Source organism: Anomaloglossus baeobatrachus, chromosome 8 (assembly GCF_048569485.1).
Source record: "Anomaloglossus baeobatrachus isolate aAnoBae1 chromosome 8, aAnoBae1.hap1, whole genome shotgun sequence".
NCBI lineage: Eukaryota > Metazoa > Chordata > Amphibia > Anura > Aromobatidae > Anomaloglossus > Anomaloglossus baeobatrachus.
The window spans coordinates 90,916,656-90,940,205 of record NC_134360.1 but is presented as its reverse complement, the minus strand read 5'-3'; the positions used below and the strand labels follow the sequence as shown (position 1 = coordinate 90,940,205).

Below are 23,550 nucleotides of genomic sequence, written 5' to 3'. Positions count from 1 at the left end.
GCCTGTTTGGCTGATATTAGGAATGAAGGGCCAGGACTAGGGTCAATACAGCAGGATGTTGCTCCTAGCAACCAGGAACACAACTGCTGTAGGAAGGAGGGAAATAGGAGTGCAGCAAAGCCCAGACAGATGTTGGTGGTAGGGGACTCTATAATTAGGCGGACAGACAGGGTCACCTGTCGCCGAGACCGTGAATGCTGAACAGTGTGTTGTCTGCCGGGTGCTCGGGTTCGGCATATTGCGGATCGGATAGACAGATTGCTGGGTGGGGCTGGGGAAAACCCAGCAGTCATGGTGCACATTGGTACTAATGACAAAGTTAGAGGCAAGTGGAAGGTCCTTAAAAATGATTACAGGGAACTAGGAGAGAAGCTGAAGTCCAGGACCTCCAAGGTGGTGTTTTCAGAAATACTACCGGTGCCACGAGCGTCACTAGAAAGACAGCGGGAGCTTAGGGAGATAAATATGTGGCTTAGAAATTGGTGCAGGAAGGAAGGGTTCGGGTTCATGGAGAACTGGGCCGACTTCTCAGTCGGCTACAGGCTCTACGGTAGGGACGGGCTGCACCTCAATGGGGAAGGTGCAGCTGTGATGGGAGAGAAAATGGTCAGATGGATGGAGGAGCTTTTAAACTAGGATCTGGGGGAAGGAGGGGAGTGGGGCAAATAAGGAAATAGATAGAGCAGATAGAGTCAGTGAGACGGTAGGGGTCAATGAAGGATTAGGGGGATGGGACATGCAAGGAACGTAGGGAGGCTAGGAGTAATAAAGGTGTTAATAGTATTAAATGTCTTCTGGCAAATGCAAGAAGTCTTGCAAACAAAATGAAGGAATTGGAGACTCTTATGTCAACCATGGTTTATGATGTGGTGGGCATTACGGAAACCTGGCTGGATGAAAGCCATGACTGGGTGACAAACATACAGGATTATAGTACATTTAGGAAGGACAAGAAAGGCCAAACAGGTGGTGGGGTGTGTATATTTATCAAATCTAACCTAAAACCTGTGTTGAATGATGACATTGGGGGGAACTGCAACAATGTAGAGTCAGTATGGGTAAATGTACATGGGGAGGGGAATAATGGAAAAATGCTGATTGGTGTTTGCTATAAGCCTCCTAACATACCTGAACAAATAGAGGGTGAAATGCTGGAACAAATTGAAAAGGCAGCTAATAATAATAATCGGGTTCTTATTATGGGGGATTTAAACTATCCAGACATACAGTGGGACATAGAATCTTCTGGTTCTGCTAAAAGCTGTAAGTTCTTATCTACTATTCAAGACAATTTCCTCTCTCAGACGGTAGATGAACCGACAAGGGAAGATAATCTGCTAGATCTGGTCCTGTCAAATAGACCAGATACAATTTCAGATCTACAGGTCCGGGAGGGAGCACTTGGGCACCAGAGATCATAATATGGTAAGCTTCAACGTAATATTCAATAGAACATTTCAAAGGGGAAATGCTAAAACCTGGAATTTTAGGAAAGCTGATTTCAACAAATTAAGGGAAGAGCTTAAATGTGTAGATTGGGACAAAGTCATGGTAACTGGGGATACTGAACATAAATGGGGAAAGTTTAAGGATATACTGCTAGAGTCCTGTAAAAAACTTATACCCTCTGGTAATAAAATGTCCAGGAATAAAAAGAAAGCACTATGGATAAATAAGACTGTACAAAGTATAATAAAACAAAAACAAAGGGCGTTTAAAATCTTCAAGGCTGAGAATACAGAAATAGCATTTCAGAAGTATAAAGATATCAATAGGAAATGTAAAAAAGAAATCAAACAAGCAAAACTAGCTACTGAAACAAAAATCGCCAATGACATTAATATAAATCCCAAAATCTTTTATAAATACATTAATGCCAAAAGGAAAACAAAGGATAGTATCTGCCCCTTAAAATATAATAACATATTAGTTATAGAGGACAAACAAAAGACTGAGATATTAAATAGGCATTTCTCATCTGTGTTCACCAAGGAACTGACTGTACCAGGGCTCATTCAACAAGTGAAAAATCAAAGTTAACCACCCGATATAATTAATTTAACACAAGATGAAGTACGCCTACATCTGAGTAAATTAAACATTGACAAATCCCCAGGGCCAGAAGGCATTCATCCACGAATATTGAGAGAATTGAGCTCCGTAATCGACAGACCGCTGTATCTCATCTTTTTAGACTTGCTTGTAACAGGGTTGGTGCCTCAGGATTGGAGGATTGCTAATGTGGTACCGATATTTAAGAAATTTAAGAGGGTAGATCCAGGCAACTACCGTCCAGTAAGCCTGACATCAGTAGTATGCAAAGTTTTTGAGGGCATTTTAAGGGATGACATGCAAAAATATATTGCAGAAAATAATATAATAACTGACAGACAGCATGGATACATGAAAGATAAGTCGTGTCTAACCAATCTGTTGGGGTTCTATGAGGGGGTAAGTGCAAACCTGGATATTGGTAATGCAGTTGATGTGATTTATTTGGACTTTGCAAAGGCATTTGATACTGTACCACATAACAGCCTTATATTAAAGCTCCAGAAGCAAGGACTAGGGGAAACTATATGCAACTAGGTAAGGAATTGGCTAAAATATAGGAAACAAAGAGTAGTCATAAATGGCACAGTCTCTAAATGGGCTATAGTCAGCAGTGGGGTGCCGCAGGGATCTGTGCTAGGACCGATTCTTTTTAATCTCTTTATTATTGACCTTGTGGATGGGATTGATAGAAAAGTGTCAGTCTTTGCTGATTACACCAAACTATGTAGGATATTAAAAACTGACTTTGATATTACAATATTACAAAAAGATCTGGATAAGATGTCAGAATGGGCAGATACAGTTAGGTCCAGAAATATTTGGACAGTGACACAAGTTTTGTTATTTTAGTTGTTTACAAAAACATGTTCAGAAATACAATTATATATATAATATGGGCTGAAAGTGCACACTCCCAGCTGCAATATGAGAGTTTTCACATCCAAATCGGAGAAAGGGTTTAGGAATCATAGCTCTGTAATGCATAGCCTCCTCTTTTTCAAGGGACCAAAAGTAATTGGACAAGGGACTCAAAGGGCTGCAATTAACTCTGAAGGCGTCTCCCTCGTTAACCTGTAATCAATGAAGTAGTTAAAAGGTCTGGGGTTGATTAAAGGTGTGTGGTTTTGCATTTGGAAGCTGTTGCTGTGACCAGACAACATGCGGTCTAAGGAACTCTCAAGTGAGGTGAAGCAGAACATCCTGAGGCTGAAAAAAAAGAAAAATCCATCAGAGAGATAGCAGACATGCTTGGAGTAGCAAAATCAACAGACGGGTACATTCTGAGAAAAAAGGAATTGACTGGTGAGCTTGGGAACTCAAAAAGGCCTGGGTGTCCACGGATGACAACAGTGGTGGATGATCGCCGCATACTTTCTTTGGTGAAGAAGAACCCGTTCACAACATCAACTGAAGTCCAGAACACTCTCAGTGAAGTAGGTGTATCTGTCTCTAAGTCAACAGTAAAGAGAAGACTCCATGAAAGTAAATACAAAGGGTTCATATCTAGATGCAAACCATTCATCAATTCCAAAAATAGACAGGCCAGAGTTAAATTTGCTGAAAAACACCTCATGAAGCCAGCTCAGTTCTGGAAAAGTATTCTATGGACAGATGAGACAAAGATCAACCTGTACCAGAATGATGGGAAGAAAAAAGTTTGGAGAAGAAAGGGAACGGCACATGATCCAAGGCACACCACATCCTCTGTAAAACATGGTGGAGGCAACGTGATGGCATGGGTATGCATGGCTTTCAATGGCACTGGGTCACTTGTGTTTATTGATGACATAACAGCAGACAAGAGTAGTCGGATGAATTCTGAAGTGTACCGGGATATACTTTCAGCCCAGATTCAGCCAAATGCCGCAAAGTTCATCGGACGGCGCTTCATAGTACAGATGGACAATGACCCCAAGCATACAGCCAAAGCTACCCAGGAGTTCATGAGTGCAAAAAAGTGGAACATTCTGCAATGGCCAAGTCAATCACCAGATCTTAACCCAATTGAGCATGCATTTCACTTGCTCAAATCCAGACTTAAGACGGAAAGACCCACAAATAAGCAAGACCTGAAGGCTGCGGCTGTAAAGGCCTGGCAAAGCATTAAGAAGGAGGAAACCCAGCGTTTGGTGATGTCAATGGGTTCCAGACTTAAGGCAGTGATTGCCTCCAAAGGATTCGCAACAAAATATTGAAAATAAAAATATTTTGTTTGGGTTTGGTTTATTTGTCCAATTACTTTTGACCTCCTAAAATGTGGAGTGTTTGTAAAGAAATATGTACAATTCCTACAATTTATATCAGATATTTTTGTTCAAACCTTCAAATTAAACGTTACAATCTGCACTTGAATTCTGTTGTAGAGGTTTCATTTCAAATCCAATGTGGTGGCATGCAGAGCCCACCTCGCGAAAATTGTGTCACTGTCCAAATATATCTGGACCTAACTGTACTTGGCAAATGAGATTTAATGTTGATAAATGTAAAGTAATGCACTTAGGACGGAGTAATCCTATAGCTGCATATACATTAAATGGAAGTAAATTCGGGACTACAGGACAGGAGAAGGACTTGGGTATTCTCATTACAAATAAGCTGATCAGCAGCACTCAATGTGAAGCAGCAGCTGCTAAAGCAAACAAGATTCTAGGGTGTATAAAAAGAGAGATTAGATCCCGTGATCCCAGCGTATTGTTACCCCTCTATACATCACTTGTAAGGCCACATCTGGAATATGGGATCCAGTTTTGAGCTCCACATTTTAAAAAGGACATTCAGAAGTTAGAGTCAGTTCAAAGGCGGGCAACTAGACTACTACAAGGAATGGAAGGCCTCCCATATGATGACAGGTTGAAAAAGTTAGATATGTTTAGCTTAGAAAAAAGACGTTTCAGAGAAGATCTCATGTATATGTATAAATACATGTGTGGCCAATATAAAGGACTGGCGCATGACTTATTTCTTCCAAAGACAGTACTAAGGATCAGGGGGCACTCACTGCGAGTGGAAGAAAAGCGATTCCGACAGCTAAATAGGAAAGGGTTCTTTACAGTTAGAGCAGTCAGACCGTGGAATGCCCTACCACAAGAGGTAGTAATGGCAGATACTATAACAGCTTTTAAAAAAGGGCTGGATGATTTCCTCAGTACACACAACATTGTTGGTTAAAAATGACTTAGTGACAAAATGTAGAACTGGTGGAGGAAGGTTGAACTAGATGGACCTAGGTCTTTTTTCAACCTAAGTAACTATGTAACTATGTAAACAGGACAAACAGAACGGTTGTCTGAATGAGCCCTAAAATGGAGACCCCTTCAGTCTGTTTGGGATGTCTGGAACAATGATTTTGGAAAGACTAAAAGAGTTCTACCATGAGTCCTGGTTGAAGAATAAATTCTCCCAATGATCCATTTGGTGATGAACAATGCTTTTTTTCCAGTATGATGGAGACAATGTCAGAGAACAAAAGTGATAACTAAGTTGCCCAGTGAATAAAACATTAAAATTTTGAGCAGGAAACTCATCAGATCTCAATCCCGTCGAGAACCTATGGTCAGTCCTGAAAAAACAGGTGGACAAACAAAAATATTGAAATTGTGATAGATTTCAAGCACTGGGTAAGTAAAAATGGGTTGTCATCAGTCAGGAGTTGTTGTGAAACAAGCTTTTATATAATAAAAAAAAACATTCTCAGAATTATTAATCTCAGAAAGAATCACGACTTTATGGATATGTAGAAGCTTTCCCAATCTTTTACCACACATAGTGACTCGTCAGAACTGTAAACTGGGGCTCTGTCACGAAGATCAAAAGAGTTTTCAAATTAAAGAGCCTACAAAAGTATAGTTACTGTTTAAGGCCTAAAACACACTTCCGCATAAAAAATGTCCGTGTGACACGGTCCGTTTTTCAGGTCCGTGTTCCGTTTTTTTGGGGCGTTTCTCCGGTACGTATGGCATCCGTGTGATGGCGTATGCGAGCCGTGTGTACGTGTAAAATGTCCGTGTTTGTGTGTAAAATTCCCATGTATGTGTACGTGGAATGTCCATGTGGAATGTCCGTTTGTGTGTTGCACAATGTCGTTGATACATGTCGGCTGACAGCAGACAGAGTTGCGCGATGAGAATTAACTCGGGTGAACTTCACCCGACTTCATTGTCATGCCGCGGCTCTGTCTGTGTGCCGCGTACTGATTAGCGGTCACCTGTGAAGGATTCACCAATGACCGCTAATCCTCCGAGTGACTGAAGTGAGCAGCCCTCTCTCATACTTACCGCTCCCCGATCACCAGCGCGGCGAGGAACAGCTGTGCAGAGAATATGCGGCAACAATTACTTTGAATATGCCGGCCGCTCATTAATCAATCTCGTATTCCCTGCTTTCCCCACCCAGAGACGTCTGTGATTGGTTGCAGTCAGACACGCCCCCCACACTGAGTGACAGGTGTCTCACTGCACCCAATCACAACAGCCGGTGGGCATGTCTATACTGTGCAATAAAATAAATAAATAAATAATTAAAAAAACGGCGTGCGGTCCCCCCAATTTTAATACCAGCCAGATAAAGCCATACGGCTGAAGGCTGGTATTCTCAGGATGGGGAGCCCCGCGTTATGGGGAGCCCCCCAGCCTAACAATATCAGTCAGCAGCCGCCCAGAATTGCCGCATACATTATATGCGACAGTTCTGGGACTGTACCCGGCTCTTCCCGATTTGCCCTGGTGCATTGGCATTCAGGGTAATAAGGAATTTTTGGCAGCCCGTAGCTGCCAATAAGTCCTAGATTAATCATGTCAGGCGTCTCCCCGAGATACCTTCCATGATTAATCTGTAAATTACAGTAAATAAACACACACACCCGAACAATCCTTTATTAGAAAAAAAACACTAACAAATTGCCTTGCTCACCAATTTTATAAGCCCGAAAAAGCTCTCCATGTCCGGCGTAATCCAGGATGGTCCAGCGTCGCTTCCAGCTGTGCTGCATGAAGGTGACCGGAGCTGCAGAAGACACCGCTGCTCCTGTCAGCTCCACGCAGCTAAGAGGTATCTAGGGGAGACGCCTGACATGATTAATCTAGGACTTATTGGCAGCTATGGGCTGCCAAAAACTCCTTATTACCCCGAATGTCAATGCACCAGGGAAAATCGGGAAGAGCCGGGTACAGTCCCAGAACTGTCGCATATAATGTATGCGGCAATTCTGGGCGGCTGCTGACTGATTTTGTTAGGCTGGGGGGCTCCCCATAACGTGGGGCTCCCCATCCTGAGAATACCAGCCTTCAGCCGTATGGCTTTATCTGGCTGGTATTAAAATTGGGGGGGACCGCACGCCGTTTTTTTTAATTATTTATTTATTTATTTTACTGCTCAGTATAGACACGCCCACCGGCTGCTGTGATTGGGTGCAGTGAGACACCTGTCACTCAGCGTGGGGGGCGTGTCTGACTGCAACCAATCACAAGCGTCTGTGGGTGGGGAAAGCAGGGAATACGAGATTGATTAATGAGCGGCCGGCATATTCAAAGTAATTGTTGCCGCATATTCTCTGCACAGCTGTTCCTCGCCGCGCTGGTGATCGGGGAGCGGTATGAGCCGGGGGAAGAAAAAAATCGAGCGCCAATGTAAGTATGACTGAGAACAACAGAAAAAAAGGTAAGTATACTGAATTTAATTTAAAAAAAAATAAAAATAAGATCGCTAGTGTAAAAACGCACACGCACGGAACGTGCTGAACATGGACATACTCCGTGTGCGGTCCTTGCAGGCACGGACCCATAGACTTTAGCGGGTCAGTGCCTGCGTGCTGCCGGCTAAAAACGGACATGTCATCCGTGCAGAAAAGCGCACACACGTACTTATCACACGGACACACTTTCCGTGTGATTTTACGTGTGTGTGCCAGCTACCATTGAATAACATGGGTCTCCGTGTGTAAGTGTCTCCGGTACAAGCAAATACGTACCGCACACGTACAAAAAAAACGGATGTGTGTTGCGGGTCTAACACTGATTAAATTTGTCTTGCAATTTATGATGAAGTACCTGAACCCTTACCAATTACAGGAGAAGGAATTACTCTCTCACATTTGGTTGATCTTCTAAGACTTTGGTGAGAATCACAACGCTTTTGAACACACAGTTTACACAGAACACTAACTAGGAATGCCAGACCTCTTTCTAGGCCTCAGGGCCTCAGTCTCTCAGTCCACGGTTTACAATGCATTCAGCCTTTCAGTATCTGCTGTTTCCAAAATGCAGACAGAGATCCCTGAGCCCACATTATCCCAGCAGTGGGAAGAAGTGAGAAGAAGCAAAAGGAGCTTTAACAGCCTACAATTGGGATCCAGGACAAGTGAACAGTCCTGGCTGGTGTCCATAAGACCTAAAACACACTTCCTCAAAAAAAACGTCCTTATGACACGGTCCGTTTTTCGGGTCCGTGCTCCGTATTTTTGAGGCGTTTCTCTGGTACGTATGGCATCCGTGTGATGGCGTATGCGAGCCATGTGTGCGTGTGGAATGTCCGTATTGACATAAAATACGTACGTGTGCAGTCCGTGTGCCGTCCGTTTTTTCAGATACGCATTTTCACACACATATCCTTGTTAGCCCATCATAATGTGCTCCTGGTGTGTTAAATTGGTCAATTAACTACCCAATTTGCTTAGTTTGCTTAAAAAACCTTAAAAAACATGGCTTCTGAGCTCATTCTCACATTAGACACACTCCAAAATGTCTCTCTGCAATGAAGCAACCATGTATTTGCTCTGGTTGATATCTAGGAGATTTGGGGTTAGGCGACATATGATTGAAGAAGAGCCACCACTGGAGAAAAGGATGTGGATTCACCCCCTTGTGAAGCTCAGGAAAACACATGGGCATTTTAATATTTTATATGGCGAAATGCGGAAATTTCCACCTAAATTCCAAGTCTACTGCCATCTCACCATGAATTCAGTTGACAACATCCTTGGACTTGTGTACCATCGTTTGAAGCATCAGGACACCTGTATGCGCCTCAGCATCTCCCCTGAGGAACGACTGCTGGTGACTTTACGGTAGGTGTTGTCATGTATACTCATGCTTTATCTGTTATTTTGAAATACATGTTAAATCTCAAAGACATCATTTTGTAGAAATTATGTAATTTAACATTATGGTCTTTGTAGAAAACATATTGATCACTTAACCACAGTGCAATTTCAAAATAAGATCTGAGACGTCACATCTACCATTCTATCTCTACTAAAATTAAAGAAACAAGAGGCTTAACTCAAACAAGCTTGTTTATTAAACACAAAATTAAATATTTTTCCAATATGGAAAGTAAAGATCACATATGTTTTCCCAACCAAAGAAATTATAAAAAACATACACAGTATCTCGCCAGTCATTGGATGATACAAATAATTGGTGTGAAATACAAATTACATGAATAGTCAAAGTAATGTCATGTTTTTATGTTTTTATTCTATTTCAGTTACCTAGCAACTGGGCAATCCATCAGCAGTCTACATTTCGAATTCTTATTGGGAAGGTCCACAATTGGCAAGATTATCCTGCATACCTGCACTGTGCTTTGGGAGACCCTTAGGCATCATGTCATGCAGCTGCCTTCAACACAGGAATGGATGCACATTTCAGATGAATTTTTGGAGAAAACAGCTTTCCCAAACTGTATTGGTGCCATTGACGGAAAACACATTAGAGTGAAGAAACCACCAAACTCTGCATCAAGATATTTTAATTATCATAAGTTTTTTCTGTAGTTATTTTGGCCATGGTAGATACAAACTACTGCTTTTTATTTGCTGATATTGGGGCCTATGGCAGTGCCTCAGATGCACACATTTTCAGAAGCTCACGTTTAGCAAGACGATTAATGTCTGATAGTTTAAGTTTGCCTGCACCAAGACCATTGCCTGGTACTAATGGCCCAATTGTCCCTTTTGTAATGGTTGCAGATCAGGGGTTTGCATTGTCTAGGCATTTGATGCGTCCATATCCCAGAAGGGGGCTGGACAGATCAAAAGCCCTATTTAATAGCAAATTGGCCAGAGCACGTTGCTATGTTGAACGTGCCTTTGGCATTTTGGCCTCAAGATGGCGCATTTATCAAACCACCATCCAACTCCAACCAACCACCGTCAAGGCTGTCATTAAATCGACAGTAGTGTTACATAATTACTGTAGATTACATGAAAGCAATGACGAAGACATTGAGGAGTTGCCAGCTTTAAATGCACCATTTATAGAGAATGGTAGTGTTAGAACCACTGTGTCCACTTCTGGTCTACAAGTGAGGAATCAGTTTAAAGATTATTTTAGTTTAAATCGCCATAGTCATGTATAATTTTGACATTGTTATAGCTTTTTATCACTTGGTTACATAAGCACAAACACATATGTAATGCAAAAGAGAAAATGACCATACACAGGTATAATTTGTGTTTTTTTTGTTGGTTGGTTGGTTGTTTTTGTGGTCCCCATAATCTATTGTGATATAACTATATTGCTATAACAGCAGGATTTTTGGTTATTCTAAAAACAGTACTACTGAATGTACATGACTAATAAAAATATGGCAAATTGTTTTTGAACAAATTAGTCCAGAATTATTATTTTACCTATGTATGTATGTTATCTTTTGCAATACACCCTGTATTTTTTTTTTTATAAACAATTTTGTCAGGGACATTAGCCCATACAAAACACCATACTTTATTAGGCAATAATGTCATGCAAAAATAATTTGTTTGACACTATTGGAATACAAGTATGGGACCAGACCATATGCAGATACTGCATAGTGGCTGGATTTTTAATAATAAAGGTGTCTGAATGTTAGTGTAGTAGTTTATGTGCGTGCATTTTTACCCTAAACCCAGTTTATTCTAATGTATGGTCCAAACAACATGTCCAGAGCAAGACAACATTCTAACAGGCAGGTATTGTTTTTGAAGTGATAGATACAAGTAAAATATATCTTTGTACCGTGTTAGCCAAAGAAGTGATAGAGTAATTTCTATTGCATTTTTGTAAAGGAAAAAATAATTATGACCACATGCATATAGAGTAAGTAATGTGTTACATTTTGATATTTTTTCCCACCAGCAATACCCTAGAAAACATATCAAAATGTAAAATAATACATACAATATCACATTATGATTCAACTAAATCCTCTAGGCTAGTGATGCTTTCCTGTGTAGGCTCCATTGCATTGACATCTACAGAATATGTTTGCTGCACAGTAGATGTTGTAGTGAGTGACTGATCAGTGTTTCCACTAGTAACAGTTGTTGTACTTGGAACAAATAATGAGGCAGTTGTTTGAGCAGATGGTAGACCATGTGTAGGTGGTACATATTGATGTGTTGGAAGAGGCTGAGTATGGGTGTATGTGAAGTTAGTTGGGTAAGTCTGTTGTTGAAAGTACTGTTGGTGTGGATTATTAGGAACATGGTAGGCTGTTGGTTGTTGAAACATTTGAGGTAGTCTATGAACATTACTAACAATACTAGGATAGTTAAAAGAGGTTTGCATTGGTGTTTGTTGGGGTACTTGTGGGACAAATGTTGGCTGTTGAGATGGCCTTTGTGTCATTAATGTACCTGTTTGGTGTGGGACAACTGTTGGCCTAATTTGTACATCAGTTACCATAGAAGAAGATGGACACTGTATATGTGTTTGTTGCACTACAGGATGAAGTTGAAAATTAGAGAAATGTTCTTCTGTTTGGGTTTCCACAGTTTGTTGAGTGGTGTTTGTGTGTGGGCCACGTGGATTGGCTCTCCATTGTTCTATCACTTCAAAACAATAAATAGGTTCTGGCTCACGTTGGGTAGCAGATATTAGTGTTATTAAGGACGCCCTCAATCTGTCCTGCCTATCAGGTGCAACCAATGCAAGAGAGGGAGAAAGTGAGCGGCAAAATCTCTCTCCATCACTCTCTGGTATCAGTGAATTCATCATGTGTATAATTCTGGTATCAATGATATCTGGCAGGGAACGTAAATCTTCATAACGCCTATGTCTGCGACCACGGATAGATTGGGCTACTGTGCGCATGGTATTAGTTGATATTCTTGGCTGTGTACCTGCATGTTGCTGTGGACTACTCTCCGCAAGAACTGGTGAAGGGCCACTTTGTTGCCCTGTAGACTGGTCTGCAATTACATTAGTGGATTGACTTGTTCCCAAACCCAAATCAGAGGACATTTCTTCTGCATCTGGCTGGCTGGTGTTGGGGATTGTTGGTGGTTGATATGAGGTAGGCTCCATCTCAGAAGCAGAGGTCGCTGTTAATACTGCTGACTGGGCTTCCTCACTATCTTCCAGATTATGCTCTGTACTTTGATGAAAAAAAAATAAAAAAATTAATGTGTGCCTTTTAAATAAAACCACCATGTGATGTAATGGTTTAAACTTACTTTGGTACTTCCATAATGGGCATAAGGAAGCTCAGTTTTTCATAATGGACATATTTTTTCTTTTTTGCAGCGGCAGCTGTGGTGGCCACAGGGTTATACTCTCTGCGGAACTGGTCACGGGCTGAGCGCCATCGCCGTTTGACAAGATCCACTGTATAAAAAAAAATACATTGTAAAATAAGGTCACAAATTCTAACAATTGTAGATTTAAAAAAATAGACATTAGTCTTGTATTGCAGCAATTGTAAAAAATAGGAACACACATCCCTGTGTATGAAAACAACAACCTATAACACTCATATAGTGACATAATAACACAATAAGCATGAGAAAGAAAACAAGTTCACCAGTAAAAATCTAAAACCACTGTATAATCATTTATCTCCTTTTAAATGTCCACAAAAGAAAAACAAAAATTCCTACAGAAAGCCATGAGAAACAAAATGACTACTAACCCATGAAGTGCCATATGTTCCACATATATTTTCCATTATACACTACACATTACTGTTACCATTCCAGACATGGTGACACCAAGGGACATGCATAATAAACCAAACATAGAAATGCAACTCAAAATGTAGAGACATTTCACAGCACATTTGCATTAGAAAAAGCACAGAAATGCAAACCAAAAAAAAAAAAACCAACATGTTTAATAGTGGCCTGACCACCCTGAAATGCCTTTTGTACAAGCATAAAATGCTTTGCAGGCCACATATACACATGCTGACATTACTAGAAAACTGCAATGAATACTTCAAAAGGCCAAATAAATACACTCTCCTGTTTGTGAGTCTCCAGTGTAGCTCAAAATGAGTCAGGCCCATTAATACATGCCAAACAAACAAGACAAATATGTTTCTAATCTGCCTACAGAATGTGCACATGTAGGTAAAGACAGAAGCAATGCAAATATCTGTACTCACCATATCTATTTTTCTTTCCAGGGGTGCATTGAGACCATCCATTCCTAGGGTAGACTAGCTCTGCCACAGCCATCCTTGCTCGTTCCACCATTAACCTGTCATGATAGCCATCAACACGTGTGTCCCACAGCTCTGGATGCCTCTCCACTTCTCCAATCAGCCTCTCTGTATCGATTCTGGGCGCCATGCTCAGTACCTGTGCTGTTCTCTGTGCTCAAAGTTCCCCTGCAGTGAGAGGACAGGTGCCCAGCTGCTGTCTGGCGTGCAAATGAGACAGGAAATGTATGTTTGGCGCCAGAATTAATGGCCTACAATTGACCTGATAGATTGGTAACAAGTGTTTCAGATTTTGTGATGAAATACGGACACGGACGATACGTGCTGAACACGGACATACTCCCTGTGCGGTCCGTGCAGGTATGGACCCATAGACTAAAGCGGGCCCGTGCCTGCGTGTTGCCGGCCAAAAACGGACATGTCGTCCTTGTAGAAAAGCGCACACACCTACTTACGACATGGACACACGCAGAATATCTATGTAGTAGAATATCACATATTCTACTATTCACTATTATTGGAGAACCCTGTACAGATTAGACTGTCGGCCAAATGAATCAACATCGCCAGGCTCGTCTGACATTAGTCTATTGTATATAGGCCTCAGGGTATGTGTGCATGCTGTTTTCGGTGCACAACATTTCTGCACCAAAGCTGCACCTTGTGGCGGAAAAAAGCACCAAATAACACATGCATTTTTTTTGGCACATTTTGAGTGCGTTTTTTGCTGGATTTTTTGTGCTATGCACTTTTTTCAGTGAAGACAATGGCTGGAAGCGCTACAAAATGTAGGAATAAAATGCACCAACAATCGACATGCTGCAGATTTTTTTTCTGCATCCAAATCTGGAAGGGAAAAATAAGCAACGTGTGCACAGCACTTCAGAATTCTCTGCTGGCATAAGGACTGCACCAAAAAAAGGCATAAAAAATGCACAAATTCACACACAGCTTTTGGGGAAGGTAGAAAAATACTTTTGTGTATCTTTGGTATTTGTGTAGGGGCGTACATAGAAATTATGGGGCCCCATAGCAAAATTTCAAATTGCCCCCCCACCCCAAAAAGGAAAAAATGAAAAAATAATATTCGGCGCAATGAATGCTGACCCCGACACAGTAAGATCCCCAACTGTGACCCCTACTCAGCCCCCCATGCAGTATAATGGGCCTATATACAGTATAATGGCCCTTACTATGCCTCCAAATAGTATAATTGCCCCCACACAGCTCTCCGGAAAGTATGACGACCCCACACAGCCCTCCACACTATATTATTGCTTGCACACAGCATAATGGCCCTCAAATAACTGTTGATAAAGTATAAAGGTTCCCTTATAATCCTCCAAATATTATAATGGCCCCACAAAGCCTTCCATATAGTATAATGGGTCTCACCTAGTCCTCCATTTAGTAATGGGCCTCACCTAGTCCTCCATATAGTAATGGGCCTCACCTAGTCCTCCATATAGTAATGGGCTTCACATAGTCCTCCATATAGTAATGGGCCTCACGTAGTCCTCCATATAGTAATGGGCCTAACATAGTCCTCCACAGACTAATGGGCCTCACATTGTCCTCCATATAGTAATGGGCCTAACATAGTCCTCCATATAGTAATGGACCTCACATAGTCCTCCAGTTAGTAATGGGCCTCACATTGTCCTCCATAGAGTAATGGGCCTAAATTAGTCCTCCATAGAGTAATGATCCTAACATAGTCCTCCATATAGTAATGGACCTCACATAGTCTTCCAGTTAGTAATTGACCTCACATTGTCCTCCATAGAGTAATGGGCCTAACATAGTCCTCCATATAGTAATTGGCCACACATTGTCCTCCATATAGTAATGGGCCTAACATAGTCCTCCATATAGTAATGGGCCTCACATAGTCCTCCATATACTAATGGGCCTATCATAGTCCTCCATATAGTAATAGACCTCACATAGTCCTCCGTATAGTAATGGGCCTCACAATGTCCCCCATATAGTAATGGGCCTAACATAGTCCTCCATATACTAATGGACCTCACATAGTCCTCCATATAGTAATGGACCTAACATAGTCCTCCAACTACTAACAGAGTTAAATAGATGGGTAGAGTGCTCAAAAAGGGACTAACATGTAATCTCAACCCTATTTTAAAATGGGCAATTTTAATTAATATTCATTAAAATGTACCCACAAACAGACACACAAACATAAATGAGAATGGATCACGTTATCCTTGTAAATAACCAAGGAGTTTTATATACACACTCACTTTAAGAAAGGGAAGGGAAGGGAAACTAATATAAGGGTAGTGTATCCCTACCTAACAACGGAGGGTATGACACCATGAGTTACCGGGCGCCCCCGTTCCCCTTCGGCTATCCCTCTCCCTGACCCTGATATAGGGATGGGATGGAAAGCCCTAAAGTGGTGCTTGCACAGTACAATATATATGAGTTCCCAAATGGTAATACTCCTCCCTATATTGTTTTTCTTAGATCAAGAAGGTATCAATTTACTGATCTATAACCAGGAATTCCTATTCATGATACTAGCACTGTACAAGACATATAGACTTCTATTCCTAATAAATTATCTTTATGCAAGGTAGTGATCCATAAGAGTTATTTACAACCACATATGTTACAGGGTGGTATACCCCAAAAGTATATTACAGTCACCTAGAGTCATATCACAAGGGGCTCAGATAATTTCCCCATTATACCCCAGGAGCTGAAAGAAAAATGGGATACAGACACCCCTGCAAATTACTGCAAAATAGAAAAGGTTGCTCCAATCATATTCTATATAATATAGTATAACAGGGAGAAAAGATGAATTACTGGGTGGCACGGTGGCTCAGTGGTTAGCACTGCAGTCTTGCAGCGCTGGGGTCCTGGGTTCAATTCCCACCAAGGACACCATCTGTAAGGAGTTTGTATGTTCTCCCCATGTTTGCGTGGGTTTCCTCCCACACTCCAAAAAAAACATACAGTTAGGGACCTTAGATTGTGAGCCCCAATGGGGACAGTGTTGCCAATGTATGTAAAGTGCTATGGAATTAATAGCGCTATATAAATTATTATTATTATTATTATTATTAATTACTTCCCTGAGAAGCAGGAATCCAGGCCTGCCAGGCCTCAACGCGTTTCTCCTCTCCCTTCAGAGGTTCATCAGGAGGCTAAGGGGAGACGGCAGCGGGTCCTGTTCAATAACAATCCATGGCTGTAAGCATTACCGCCTCTGTGCACGGTCTCCGGTGTCGGTACCGGTGGGTTCCAACCCTTCTCCGGTCCTCCTCGGATCTGCCGAGCCATCTTCCCATCTCCTGCTGACGGAGACCACCGTCTGCCACCTCGCAAGGTACCAGGGCTCTGACCCTGGCACCGTTCAACTTGAACTTCCTCTGCTGGAGCTACACCTAGCTCCAGCCCACACGCCTCTCAACTTGAACTGCAAACTAAATCTGCTTGTTTTCCTGCCCCGAGCTGTATAGACCCCTAGGTGGGAGTTCCCTAACCACCTGGTCCCGCCCACTGGTGTGCCTGTCTTGCCCTAAGGGGGGGTGACTAGGGTTTCAGGTCGGCTGTGTGTAACCTAGGTGAGGGAAGGTTTTATGCGGGGGCCTATGTGTGACTACCTGGTTTTGCCAGGGCATCACACATTCATGTGACCAAAATAAAGTGCATTTACTAAAATTGCTGATGGTGAGTGCTGCTTTTCTTACTTTCCTCTGAATTTTTTGTGATCATTTACAAGTATCAAGCTAAGCACAACCAGACATGGCTATTATCTGTATATATTTTGTTTGATCCTAGTTTTCCATGAAACTGGATGTAATGGTAGTGCCAGCATTTTTCTTTTGGTCATGGAAAAGCATTTCCACTTAACAGGATTGTCACGCATGCGAATGTGGTCCCACTGTACCACGGGAAAGGATTAACTTAAAGAAGCATAGCTAAGCGCCTACTGGGTATTCACAAGAGCCTCTAATGGTGAGGTTGGTCTTGTCTGCCAGTAGACACCAAGTAGTACTCCGCAGTTAGGCCAGGAAAGACAGTCAGGATGGGTTAAGGGATGTCAGGCAAGACAGGTGTGGGTGCAGGACCACAGGCAGGTCACAGGTTGGGTGCGGGAACAAAGGTTGGATACTAGACGGGTTTGGGTTCACAGGCTGGACACTGGACATAGTCTGATGTACAGAGGTATTCTAACACGCCAGGAACCTTGTTGCTCACTCACCTCTCAAAAGGGAAGGATGCTTTAAATACCTAGTGGCTCGCAGCTATAGGCTGGAGGCACATCCGGATTAAGGGCACAGCCCCTTTAAGAAGAAGGGAGCGCACCGTAAGGACACTCACAGGGGACCTTGGGGAACCAGAAGCCACGTTGCGGGAGACAGGAGAATACCACACAGAGCGGTGGTGAGTGTGTCGGCGTCCCTGCGAGGAAGAGGGGGGAAAGTGCAGGGACTCCCGCAGTGTTACAATGATCAAGGGTTTCTACATTATCTGTTTCTAAAAAAGTGATCTATGTTGTAATAGTAATGGATGTGTACCTGTTGAAGTTATGGACCTAATATTCCACTAATCAGCAAGCCTAACTACTGGGAAAATGAAGTATTACTCAGAAACCACTGAAAGCACTGACTAGTCTGCAGAATGCAATGAAACGTCAAATCACAAACAGGGCCTGATATTAACATTGATCTGGTTTATTCAAAGCCAAACAGGGTTTCTTACCTGCCCCCAAAATGTTTTCTTCACAAGAATACCAGATTCCAGTGTGGAAATAGCGGAAAGCAAATCTGTCATCTCCAGTCTCCCAGCTGTAATGTACTACGTCTTGAGCAGAAGCGTTAATGCTCTCCACAGGTATAGGAACTACTATGCATTTAGTGGCCTTTCCATTTCCACAAAGAGGTTTAGGAACTTTTTGTGTGCCTTCACACCAGTAACTACTGAGCAGCGCTGTGGTGGAGAGCGCGAGCGAAACCAAATTGAAGCCTATGGCCAGTAGAGCGCGACGCCATGGGACTACCTCTGTGATCTCCATCTACAGAAGAGGAAAATGCCAAATGTTATTACCAGTGAGCCACATCACAAGTATTCTACATGAAACACAAATGAATCAATCCAATGTTTACTTCGCCAGACTTTATTACACTCAAACAATATCTGTATTATCAAAGAGGAACATCCTGATATCTGTGATAAACGCGTCTCTTGTTCGGTTAATATATATAAATTAATAATAAACTTACTCCTCTCCCATGTCGTGAATGAATTAGTTCTGACCAGAATTGCTTTCTTACTTAACCTGACAGATTTTTAACAAATACAAATCTTCAACCGGTCATTATTGTCCCTTATTTAATGTGAGAATGTACGTCATCTATTGTAGGAATGGTTGGAGCCAAGCTTTCTGATCCTCAATCATCCTAAATTGGTGCATCCACCTCAAGGTTTTCCCTGCCCAGTAATGATGGGGGCACACTTACAGGATATTCACCCAGCTTTTATTTTGTAGTAAATCCACAAATCACAGATGTGAATCAGAATCATGTCTATACAAAGTCATTCTACTTTATGAAACATACCTCACACTAATGAAAAATTATTATTAGTAGTTGTAGTACTAGTTGATGTAGTAGTAGTAGTAGTACATTGCTGACAAAAATCCATCCCCTTAGTCCTTGGTTTCTATTTTCAGAACTACCCACCAGCTCACTACGTAAATTAGGTATATGAATGGACGATGGTGGTGAGTAGGAGGAAGGACCATAGTACAGGGGTGGACATATCATTGGAGCTACTTGTGCAGCCACATAGGGCCTAAGAGGTAACGGGCCCATTTCCACCTATAAAGCAGGTGAAATTGTGAGTTATGATTAGCCACTGGACAATAAAGGGCCCTTATACTGTCCTTGCACAGGGGTCTCTTCTGTCTGTGTCCGCCAGTGCCATAGTATAAAGTGAATATTGTTCTTATATTCACCTCACTGTGATTCCTTATGACACCACAAGAGCTGGGATGTTAGATGACTGCCCATTATGTACTTGCTGATCAGTAGATTCCGTTTCTATTAAGCACAGGGTGGCCAGTAACCGATCGTTCTGTGCACATAAGCTGTCATGTTCTGTTTGCTGAGGACAATGTTGTGCTAAGAACAATGATTTTTACGCCTCATTTTACCTGATGAACGAGCAGTGATTGTCAGCCTGTTTACACTGCACAATTATGGTGAAACAAATGCTCCTAAGAACACTCGATCAGCTAATGTAAATCCACCTTAGGACTGAAATGGATGATGACTATTGGCCCATTTTTTTTAAGCTAAAGAAAAAAAACTTAGGTATCAGAAAATGCATTTTGACTTCTTCATGTGACGTCCCTTAAAGGTATGTCATCAATTGGGCTTTTCCCCCAATGACCAAATGTGGTCGTGAATGTAGTATTGGACCTGCCAATTGTCCGCAGGCCATCAGAGTCTGGTATCTCTGACCAGGATTCAAACCTAGGACCTCTCGCACCCCAAGCAAAAAGCCTACCACTAGACCAAAGAGGAAAATTAAAGTCATCAATTGGGGTTTTCTTCCAATGACCACATGTGGTTGTGAATGGAGTATTGGACCTGCCAACTGTCTGCAGGCCAAAGAGTCTGGTATCTCTGACTGGGATTCAAACCTAGGACCTCTTGCACCTCAAGCAAGAAGCCTACCACTAGCCTAAAGTTTTAGGCTTTTATAAATTACTTTAACCCCTTAACGACCGCGGGCAGTAAAATTACGTCCTAGCGGTCTGCCGGCAGCAGCATGCCGCGATCGGCGCACATCTCAGCTGATTTTCACAGCTGAGATGTGTGCCTGCTAGGCACGAGCAGAATCGTTATCTGCTCATGCCATTTAACCCCTGTAATGGCGCTGTCAATATGTGACAGCGCTATTATAAACGCGATCGCGGTAAAGTTTTACTTACCACCCGATACTGGAAGTCACATGACATGATCACGTGACTTCCGGTGGTTGCCATGGTAGCACACGGTCATGTGATGACTCCTGTGCTAGACATGAACCACTTTCACTTTCGCTTTGTACGGAGGCCAGGGAAGCAGGAAGTGCACGTATCTGCTGTTTACAGCTGTGTAGCTGTGATCAGCATATAGTGCAGAGCGATCGGATTGCTGATCACTATAGCCCCCTACGGGGACTAGTAAAATAAAAAAAAAAAGTAAAAAAACAGTTTTAAAAAAATTTAAAAAAAAAACAAAAAAACCTAAAAGTTCAAATCACCTCCCTTTTGCCCCATTGAAAATTAAAGGGTTAAAAAAAATAAAAAATATACACACATTTGGTATCGCCGCGTTCAGAAACGCCCGATCAAAATATAAAATCACTTAATCTGATCAGTAAACGGCGTAGCGGCAAAAAAATTCCAAACGCCAAAATGATGTTTTTTGTCACCACATCTTTTGCGCAAAATGCAATAACAGGCAATCAAAACGTAGCATCTGCGCAGAAATGGTACCGTTAAAAATGTCAGCTTGAATCGCAAAAAATAAGCCATCACTGAACCATAGATCCCGAAAAATGAGAACGTTAAGGGTCACGGAATATGGCGTAAAACGTGCGCCACTTTTTTCAGACAAACTTCTGATTTTTTTTTAACCCCTTATATAACAAACTCGCACTGACATGAGGCATCACACCAACACATCAGTTTTACCATACAGTGAACACAGTGAATAAAATATCTCAAAAACAATAGTGCTATTGCACTTTTTTTGCAATTTTTCTGCATTTGGAATTTTTTTGCTGTTTTCCAGCACACTATATGGTAAAACCTATGGTATCATTTAAAAGTACAGCTTGTTCTGCAAAAAATTAGCCCTCACATGACCATATTGACTGAAAAATAAAAAAGTTACGTCTCTCAGAAAAAGAATGGCGAAAAAAAAACCAGAAAGCGAAAAATCGGCCGGTCGTGAAGGGGTTAAAGCGGGATGGTCCTTCCAGGCTACACTCATAATATACATCTACTCTGCTATATTGCTAATTAGCGCTTTAAATTAAGTCTGTTGTGAATTGCTTGTCGGAGATTGAATAATAGTTCTTTATTAATAACTATATTTGGGACTTTTTTTCCTTTGTGAATTCTCTCAGTGAGACATCAACTGCGTCTATAAACAGTATTTTAATTGATTGCTTAGTGTGCTCATCGTTTAAATGATTTAATAAAAGTTCTATATATTTTTATATATTTTTTGCACACACTCTATTTATCATAGAAATCCCTTAAAGGGAATCTGTCAGCAGGTTTTTGCTTCCTTATCTGAGAGCACCATGATGTAGACAAAGAGACTCTAAATCCAACGATGTATCACTTAGATTACTGGCTGCAGCTGTTCTGACACAAACAAACTTTTTAGATTTAGCCATGTAGCAGAGCTGAGAAAGCTGTCCCCACCCACACCAGGCTCTGAGTAAAGATTGTATATTGACAGGTAGGTGTCAATCAGAGGAAGGGGTGTACCGGATTGCCGTGCACATGGACATTGTAGTCTGAACAATGATAAGTTCTGCTGTGTCCTGCTGCATAAACAAACAAAGCAAATAAACAACAGATCAGACATTGACAAGTCTGGCATCCCTGAATTCTATGTTTTAACCCCTGCAGCATGCTGTCTTCAGCTTACATAGTAAAAACCTGCTGACAGGTTCTCTTTAAAGATTGGTTACTGTCATGATTCAGTTATCTGAAAATACATAAAATATTCCTGGACACTTTACCTAATTCAAATAGTTTATTGCCTTTACCCAGAATTAGACCTCATTGTGGCCAGTTACGTAACAGTTGCTTATCTTGGAGAGTCACAGTCACATAACATGGGCATGTTATTTAGATAAGTGGAGATATTATGTCTTAATCAGCAATTCTGAAGCTCATATTACCCTCCTCACTGCGGCCAATTTTCACTGTTGCACTTTTGGTTTTTTTCCCTCCCCTTCTTCCAAGGATCATAAAGTTATTTTTCCATGGACATAGCCATATGAGGGCTTGGTTTTTTGCTGTTCTCAGTTATAATTTTGAATAAAACCATTCATTACAGTATATATATATATATATATATATATATATATATATATATATATGACGGGCGCCAGCTGTATAAGACAGTTGTGTACATTTGCACCTATACATAGGATTTAGTCTGTGAAAGGTTAAAATCAGATAAGAATGTGCATTGTAACGGGTTTATTATTTTTAGAAGAGCATTCCTATCTTATTGACATGGTAATTTTTGCATAATAGATATACACTTTGCCCATGGCCAGATATCTGTGCTGCTTATTAAAGACACAATTGTCCTAACCTGTCGGGCATCTATGCCCATCTCATGACCATGGGCAGAATATTATCTCCTGGGAGGAAACAGTGAAGAGTCTTACTGAATGTCAGCAACACATCATTAGATACAAAAAGTATATTGGAAAATGATAAAACTTTTTATTAGACAAATGATATCTTTACTGGCCAAGACAGTTTACCTCTACAATTACCAAATACAAATGAAAGAAACAAAGAGATGGAAGATTCCGCGCCAGATGTACAGTAATAGCCTTGATTCAATTGTTATAAGATCCTATATGGAACACGTCTGGTTTCTTCGATAATCAATGACTGTACATTATACACAAATGCAATGTAAAGTGTCACCAGAAATGGAACAACAGGCACTTACTGATGTCGTCTTCTGCAGAAATCTTGCAGACGATGCAACTTCTGATGAAAGGTGCATGGTGCCGACGTATGAGGACACATACAATGTATTTATGGCATGCAGAGCGACGCTACAAGCCGTTCACAAAGCCTTAAAAACAAAAAACGGCTGGTAATACTCTTCTGTTTCCATCTAATCACAATACCCAGAGACCAACCTCGAATCATTGCTGTGAAATCACCAACATCTGCTGCACAGAAATGGAGGTTCCTAATCCACAAAACAATCAAGTCCCAGCTGTTCCATCTAAACCCTTCTCATTCACTGTGATCTCCGCTCTTCTGCATAGGGATAGCTG

At 41.5% G+C, this 23,550-nt stretch overlaps 1 protein-coding gene across 1 annotated transcript in view; it reads right to left on the bottom strand.

Annotated features, from left to right (window-relative positions):
- GSG1 (germ cell associated 1) overlaps window positions 1–23,429 on the bottom strand; it is a 111,728-nt gene extending 88,299 nt beyond the window's left edge. Inside the window, exons 1-2 of the mRNA XM_075321901.1 lie at window positions 23,214–23,429; window positions 18,214–18,526 (exon numbers count right to left, since the gene is read on the bottom strand). Coding sequence (XP_075178016.1) covers window positions 18,214–18,526; window positions 23,214–23,270 — 370 coding nt within the window. The 5' untranslated portion in view covers window positions 23,271–23,429. The remainder of the gene's footprint in view (window positions 1–18,213; window positions 18,527–23,213) is intronic.
- Between the last annotated feature and the right edge of the window lie 121 nt (window positions 23,430–23,550).